General features: G+C 38.4%; 1 protein-coding gene across 1 annotated transcript; it reads left to right on the top strand.

The window, feature by feature from the left end:
* Window positions 1–5,509: 5,509 nt before the first annotated feature.
* On the top strand, window positions 5,510–7,060 carry LOC129053360 (BCL-6 corepressor). The gene is made up of 2 exons (XM_054545391.1): window positions 5,510–5,937; window positions 6,361–7,060. The coding sequence occupies exons 1-2, from the start codon at window positions 5,510–5,512 to the stop codon at window positions 7,058–7,060; spliced, it is 1,128 nt and encodes a 375-aa protein (XP_054401366.1).
* The last annotated feature ends 1,511 nt before the right edge of the window (window positions 7,061–8,571 follow it).

Here is an 8,571-nt window from a genome sequence, read left to right as displayed (position 1 = left end):
CTCTACTAAAAACACAAAAAATTAGCTGGGTGTGTTGGCAGTTGCCTGGAATCTCAGCTATTCAGGAGGCTGAGATGGGAGAATTGCATGAACCTTGGAGGTAGAGGTTGCAGTGAGCTTAGATTGCACCACTGCCCTCCAAACTGGGGAACAAAAATCCCCCTTAAAAAACAATTTATTATAGTATATCTTGGTATGTGTATTTTTAAATTCTTAGTGGAATTTGTTGTTTTCAAATTTGTATGTCTTTTTTTCTTTGAATTTGGAAAGATTGTAGTCGTTTTCTTCCAATAATGTTTTCTGCCTCTCTCTTACTCTTTCTTTTATGTGACTCTCATAATATGTATATTGATATGTATATTTATTCTTTTGTTTTCTCTTTTAACTCAGTAATTTCAAATAAACTTTCTTAAAGTTTACTGATTCTTTCTCACACCTGATCAAGTCTGCTGGTTAGTTTTTAATTTCAGTACTTTGTTTTTCAGGTGTAAAAAATTTTTTTTTGGAAAATCATTTCTATTTCTCTTGATAGTCTCATTTTTGTTCATGTACTATTTTTCTTATTTCATTTAATTGCCTGTCTTTGTTTTGTTTTCTCAATGAACAATTAAGACAGTTATTTTAAACCTTTGTGTGGAAATTGTGTGATCTCAGTTTCTTTAGGTTCAGTTTCCAGTGATGTACTTTGTTTTTGGATTTGGCCATTAGGCCATGTTTCCATGTTACTTGCATGTCTTGCAATCTTTCTTGGGATTTTGGCATTTGAGAAACAGCCACCCCTCCATTTTATGTACTGGCTTCATTGAAGGGAAGATCTTTTCTAGTCACCCCAGATAGAGGTTCTGGGACTTCTCAGTACCTTTCCTGGGATGACTCTTGTCTGTATGTGCTTTTATTTTAACACATATAGCTGATTTAACTATCTTAATTTCCATTAAAGGATCATCCATACTATTTCTCAGGTGATTTGGTTTTGGTTTCAATCTGGTCATGGTACTCATCTGCCCACAATTTCTTACTTCCTCTGGTTCCTGCCTCTGACACTGCAGACTCATTGTTGCTCTGATGTGCTCATGTTTTCAGCATACTGCATCCTGGTATACAAATGATGCTACAGTTTCTTTCAGCACTTCAGATTCAAGTGAGATAGAAGCCACTTTCTCAGGCATCCTGAAGACAAGACAGAACAATGTTGGCAGCAAGGAGGGGTTGCTCTATCTTGAGGGAGGAGCTGAGCATTAGGAGGTTTACTCTGATTATTCCTCACTATACCAGATAGAGGAAGGGATAAAGATGAGCAAAATATCATGGACTTGGCTATTGTTTTTGGTTGCAGTATTTCTTGACAATGCATTTGACTGGGTGCTGCAGCTTCTTAATGAGTCTGCAGAGTAAAGTTTGGTTCATATATCATTGTTAACTTGGTGTGTCCGTGGCAGTATGAAAGACTATAGACCTATCAACTGTTTGAATGTCTTCTTCTAATGACTGACTGCTCATATTATTTGCCCACTTTCACATTGTTTTATTGTTATCCAGTTGAGTTACTTGTAAATTTGAAATTATTGCCTTGTAAGATATACAGTTTGCAAATATGTTCTCTTACTCAATAGGGTGTTTCTTCCCTTTCTTTTTTCCTTTGCTACACAGAAGCTTTGTAGTCTAATGTCATTTAATTTATTATTTTTACTTTTGTTGCCTGTGCTTTTGGGGTGATATCAAAAAAGTTGTTACCTAGTTTGATATTGTTGAGATTTCTGGTAGTTTTTCAGCTTTCGATTATATATTTGCTTCTTTCATTCATTTAGAGTTGATTTTGTATATTGTGTAAGACAACAGTCTAATTTCATTCATCTGCATGTGGATATTGAGTTTTCCCAGCATCATTGTTTGAATAGCCTGTCCTTTTTCCATTCTGCACTCCTTGCACCTTTGGGAAAAAATTGAACATAAATGTTTGAGTAATTTGTGGGTTTTCTATCATTCTTAACTGGTTGAATGTGTCAGTTTTTATGCTAGTACCATGTGCTCCTGTTAGATTTTCTTTGTAATATGTTTGGTAATCAGAGAATATGCTACCTCTAGCTTTGTTCTGTATGTTTTAGGTTGTTTCAGTCATTCTGTGTCTTTTGTAGTTCCATACAAATTTAATGTTTGCGTTTTCTATTTCTGTGACAAGAGACCTTGGAATTTTGACGGTGATTACATTGAATTTCTAAAATACTTTGGGTAGAACGGATATTTTCACAGTATTAATTCTTCTATTTTATGGACAAGTCTGTTTGTGTTTAAGTTTATTTGATCTTTTTTTGTAGTTTTCAGTGCAAATGTCTTTTATATCCTTGATTAAATTTATACCCAAGTTTTAAGTTTTTTTGTTGTTGCTTTTATAAATGAGATTGTGTTATTTTTCCTTCTTAGTAGTTTGTTGGTATGCAGAAATGATATTGATTTTTACATATTTTTTGGTCCTGTAACTTTATGGAATTTATTTATCTGTTCCAGCAGTTTGCTTTTGGTGCAGTCTTTGGGGTTTTCTAAATATAAGATCATGTTATCTCCAAGTAGAGACAAATTCACTTCTTTCTTTCTTGTTAGGATACCTTTTATTACTATCTGCTGTCTAATTATTCTGGCAAAGACTTCCGGTACTATGATGAAAATACGTGGTCAAGAGTAGCCCTCCTTGTCTTGTCTCTGTTCTTAGGGTAAAATTTTGACCTTTCACCATTGAATCTGATGGTAGCTATGCATCTATCATATGTAGCCTATAAATTTCCTTTCTTCTTAACTTGTTGAGAGTTACCATGAAACTGTCGAATTTTGTCAAATGCTTTTGCAGTTGATATTACAATGATCATGTACTTTTCATTCTTTTTTTTCAATGTGATGTGTTACATTAATTGGTTTTGTGTATGTTAAACTATGTTTCTCAGAGATGAATACCATTTGATCATGGTTAATTATTCTTTTAATGTGTTCTTATATTAAGTTTGCTAGTAGTTTTTGAGAATTTATGTATGTGTTCATCAGGAATACTACCTGTAACTTTCTTTTCTTGTAGGATCTTCTCTGTCTAAGCAGTAAATAATTAAAGGTGCTTTTCAGGGAAATGCTGCATTTTTTTCTGCTGCATATTTGTGATTTTATCCTGGGGATTTGAAAGATGACACCAAATATTTTACTTACTTTTGAAAACAAGCCCCAAGACAGATACAGCAGCCTGGCACATATGTGCAGCTTCCTGTTTAGACTATAGCAGCTGATGGTTATGTTATAAAACTGTGTGTCACCTACAATTTTTAAATATTTTTATTTGTTTTGGAGATAGGGTCTCACTGTGTTGCCCAGGCTAGAGTTTTTGTTGTCCACTGCACTGAAGGTTGTTTATTCTGTTAAAAATGACTTCCTACACTCAAGAAAAATTAAGTGAATACTCATCTTATCTAAACCTTAACAGGCCTTGGGAGGGTTAGTGTAAGTTCTTTACCCAGTAACAGTGGTGCTGACAGTTTTGGAGTTGGTAGCTTCTAAGTTGCAGCAAATAATTTTTGCTGAGAAGGCAAAATTTCCAGAGTGAATAGGCAACTTAATATCCTTTAAATCTGAAAGGATCACTGTTTTATGGTTTTAGAATTTCAGTTCAACAGAGGTGTGAAGAAAACAGGCAGCACAATGCCCTAAGAAGGAGTCTGCATAAGGGAAAAAAGCAGTTCACGCAGACACTATCTTTCTTACTTTATCTTAAACCCCTTCTGCTCAGATGTTAGGCTGATGTCATATTGAACTACTTGGCAGTTTTTCTTAGGTACTGGTACTGCTGATTTGAAGGAGTGTCCCAAGTAACTTCTGTGTTGTTGCTCTGCCATGGTGGATGCAAATTGGCCTATCAGATTGACGGCCTGGAAGCACTGATCATGGACCACACAGGCCTGAAACAGGAAGGGCTCCAGTTCCCCAGAAACACTGTCTTTCCAGTTTAAGCAGAATGGACTCCAAACAAGATCATGAGGTTGCCATGAACACTGTAGGTGGCCTTGGGTTTTCTTCAGAAATAAATCCAGAGATGCAGTTCAAACTAAATATACCTGAGATAGTGGAAGATTTTGCTGTCTTTGAAAAACTCCCAGATTGCTTCACTGCTGTATGTAAAACACACCACCTGGAATACAAAATGCTTTCAGCACAGCAGAAACACTTGGCTTGGACAGGCCTACCAGCCACAATCGTAGGCCTTTCAACATCTATAATGCTAATTACCTGCAGCTACCCTGTGTCAATCCTTACATGGAGAGTGCCACACAAGCCATCTATCCTTCCCTTGATTTGCCAAATATGTATTCACAGAACATGTTCTTGCTACCTCAGCAGTCCTACAACTTGGCCCAGCCACTATATTCTCCAGGAAACAGAAATAGGGAGCAATTTTCCTACCTGTCACCACCTCACTATTTCAGTCCCCACATCCCATTGTCCTTGGCATCACCCATGAGGCTTTCGACACCTTTGGCCATCTCTGCCATTCTGCCTCTCTTCTGTTGTGCAGACAAAAGACTACCACGAAGGATGGCCATCAGTCCCCAGAACTCCATCAATTCCCACACCTATCCTCATATTCAGAACAGGAAACAACTATGGTGCCATCTGCCAAGGCAGTTGCTAGTGGCTTTCCAGGGGATATAACTCTCGTGTTCCCTGCCTCCCCTCAGCCCTCACCCCAGGTCCACCTTACCACCCAGGCTGTTGCAGACACATTCTCTGAGTTCCATGAGCATTATTCCAGGATCTCCACTGCTCCTTCAGTCACACTGTCAAAGCCATACATGATGGGTAGTGAGTTCCCCACAGCGAGGCTCTCCAATAGCAAATATCCTGAGACCCTGGAAGTGAGTGAGAGTGCTCAGCCAGTCCCCATGTATGACTGGAAGACAGTGGCTCAAGACAGGAAAGATGGTGGCTTACCTCCCCTGTTAGAGAAACAGAGTATTACCAAAAGCATCTCAAATAAGCCAGTAGAGTTGTCTTCTAAAGTGGTGGAGGTAGATGCTTCCAAAGCTGATCACATGAAAAGATGGCTTCCATGGGCCTCGTTCACAGCATGGCTGGAAGTGGCTTAGTGCTCTCCAGAAGTGAGATTCTGAAAGAAACATCTTCTCCAAGAAATGGCTGTGCTATCTATAGATCTGAATTTATTAGCACTGATCCATCATCCTGGGTAGTACCCAGGCCAAGAACTAATGAAGGGAACAATGGTGAACGCATGCTGAAAAACAAGGTGATGTACTGGATGATAATACAACAGAAAAATTCTTTTCATCTTTGCATGAATGGCAAATGAACTATGATCCCTAATGTTTTGGGGTCGGTGTCCTGTGCCGGCCACCTCACCTCTGTATTACCTCTATATTACCAGTTCCCAACCCCAGATGGGACAGATGGCACTAGGACCAACAGGAGCTCTGTGGATACCACACCATCCATCATTCAGCAAGTGGGCCAGCCTCCAACCATGCCTGTCAAGCAAAGCAGCAGCACTAGCAGCAAGGATGCCAAAGCCAGCAGCCCAGAACTGAGTTTCAAAGCAAATAAGAATGGCCTTCAACCAAGCCCCATATTTCTACCTCCAAATGAGGCTTTCAGGCCCCTATCAATTTCCCACCCCAGAAGTTACTTTCCTTACCCAGTACCTAAGGCCACTGCTGTAAGACCCTTCTTCTTAAATGACAAAGGGGCTGTCTGCCCTCATCCAGTTTTGTTGCCCAACAATAGTCTTTTTCTGGAGCATCTTGCCCCAAAGCCTAGACTGCCTTATGTGGTGCCCATGGGCCATCCAGAGTTTCTGATCTACCAAGATGCCATGGGATCTGGCAGGGTGCAACTCATGTTGATAACACACAGGCCCATAGAGATCACTAAAGAGGAGAAACCAGAGAGGAGGTCACATTCCCAAGAAAGAGGCTGCCACAAAGACCCAACTCTCCAGAATCAGTTTTCTGAGATGTTGGAAGCTAGCAGTACAGCGTTTCATCCAGAAGTTGCCAATGACAGTCTAAAACTGAACCCCAGCTGGAATCAAGGTAAGATTATCAGAAGTGATAAGGTTGTTTATGTAGACCATCTCCAAGAAAAAACAGATGCTAAAACTGATGCAAACATGTCTAAACCCAGCTTCGTAGTAAAAAGTATTGGCCAGAATGCTGAACCTGCCAATCCCCCAATTGTCAAGCCATACCTGCAGCAGCATGGTGATTTCATCACCCTAAGAGGGAAGTTGGGGCACTTTGATGACTTTCATGAACCTTATACTATCAAACAGACTCCAGCCAACAAAGAGAAAAAAGAGGAGAAACCAGAGAGGAGGTCCCATTCTCATGAAAGAGCCTGCCACAAAGACCCAACTCTCCAGAATCAATTTTCTGAGATGTTGGAAGCTAGCAGTACAGAGTTTCATCCAGAAGTCCACACTGACAATCTAAAACTAAACCTCAGCTGGAACCAAGGAAACACTGTTAGCAGAAATAACAAGATTGTTTACATAGACCTTCTCCAAGAAGAATCAGATGCCAAAACTGATGCAGACATGTCCAAACCATGCTTTACAGTGAAAAATATTGGTCAGAATGCCAAGCCTGTGAAGCCTCCAATTGTCAAGCTATCCTTGCAGCAGCATGGTGATTTTATCACCCTAAGAGAGGAGTTGGGGCACATTGGTGACTTGCATGAAGCTTATACTCTCAAACAGACTCCAGCCAACAAAGAGAACCTAGGGATGCCAGTTTCAACACCATTCCTGGAGCCAGCTCTAGTGAGTGATGGTCATGCTGTAACATTTGGTAAAATCCAAGAGTATCCCAAACCATATTGCCTTGGCCGTGCCCCACTAAGTATGGACATAGTCTCTACTTACACGAGAGATGGAGCCAATGAGGCCAAATCAAATGATGGCAAAATTCTGAAACCAAAGCCATCTAACCTGATAAAGAGAGTCGCTACCTCAGCAGGTTGCGTGGGTGACCGATTCAAGTGTGTTACTACTGAACTGTATGCAGATTCTAGTTAGTGCAGTTGGGAGCAACGGGCATTGCAGGTGAGCCCCTCCACCCAAATTTTAGCAACTTTACCGGTTGTTACAGTTTAAATCTGTAAAGAGGACTGGGGAAATATGGTAGGACATGGCACTATGCAGATTTGACTAATGAAGCTTATGGTAATTTGAATGTATGTATTATGTCCAGTAAGGGAATGTGAATAGTAGTACTTAGGATGTACATGTGTCTGTATACTTTAAGTTATATGTTATGAGAGAACGTCATCTGAATGCGGATACAGTTTGAGCATCTATAATCCAAAAATTCAAAATCTGAATTGCTATAGAATCTGAAACTTTTTGAATGCCACCATCATGCCCCAAGTGGAAAAGCACACAAACAAATACTTAACGTAAACTTTGTTACATATGCAAAATTGTTAAAAATACTGAATAAAATTACTTTTAGGTCATGTGTGTGAAGTGTATATGAAACATAAATGAATTTTATGTTTAGGCTTGTTTCTCATCCCCAAGATACCCTATTATGTATATGTACATATTCCAAAATCTGATAAAAATTAAAATAATTGTCCCAAGTATTTACAATAAGAGATGCTCAGCCTGTAACAGAAGTTTTATTGTGAATAATTTCTTAAAAATGCATGGCATTTACCTATCAATTGACTTTATTTTTCTGTTGATAAAATAACCAATATATCTAGCTGCTCAGAATACCTTACTTGATACTTGCTTGAGAAGATGTGTAGCAGCTGTGATTCTGCAGGATCGTGTGACTTACACACACACACACACTCTCTCTCTCTCTCTCACTCCCCTACCTTTTGGCAGAATGGGATATAGCATACATTTAACTTGATAGTTAATTATGATACATGTTGTATAGGAATTTTCTAAGATTTTTACTTTTATTTCAAAGATGAATAGGCTACTTGTTTTGGAATGTTAAGAAGAATTTGTTGTATCTTTATAAAAATAAATGAAGTTATTTAAATGACCCCCTGAGTGCCCATTTTAATTACATGACTTGAAGAATTAAAAAAGGACAGTATTTTATGTCTGCCTAGTATTCACTATGAGGTGAGTTCTTCAAATTTATGTTTTCATATTATTGTTATTACAATATTACATAAGCCTTTAAAGTTAAATTTTATTTCCAAACATTCAAAAGGTAGTTTATAGCCTCTATTCCTTGTAAGATTTTTTTTCCTGCTATTTCTGTTTTGTGTGTGTGCTGTGCTTTTATTTCCAAAAGAGAATGGGCACAAAAATGTGTTCACTGATATACGTGCTTATAGCTTGTGTATCTAGATACATAAACTCCTTGAAAACAGTATAGTTAAAGAGTTTATCTCCATGATTAATTTTGGGCAAACATTTGTTTGGAAATATTTTTCTTTAGTGTAAGACAAATGAAATAGCTTGTACAATAAGCTGTTGATTGTTTTCATCCCTTTTTTTTTTTTTTTTTTTTTTTTTTTTTTTTTGGTAGCATGCAATGACGCACTTCTCAGAGTTGGAGA

This window comes from Pongo abelii, chromosome Y (genome assembly GCF_028885655.2).
Source record: "Pongo abelii isolate AG06213 chromosome Y, NHGRI_mPonAbe1-v2.0_pri, whole genome shotgun sequence".
NCBI lineage: Eukaryota > Metazoa > Chordata > Mammalia > Primates > Hominidae > Pongo > Pongo abelii.
This window is presented reverse-complemented; position numbering and strand designations above follow the sequence as displayed.

Bases quoted from the DNA above. Each gene is read 5' to 3' on its own strand.
- LOC129053360 (XM_054545391.1), top strand. From the start codon at position 5,510: ATGCCTGTCAAGCAAAGCAGCAGCACTAGCAGCAAGGATGCCAAAGCC. The intron at 5,938-6,360 runs GTCACATTCCCA...ACCAGAGAGGAG, and splicing joins GAGGAGAAACCAGAGAGGAG to GTCCCATTCTCATGAAAGAG.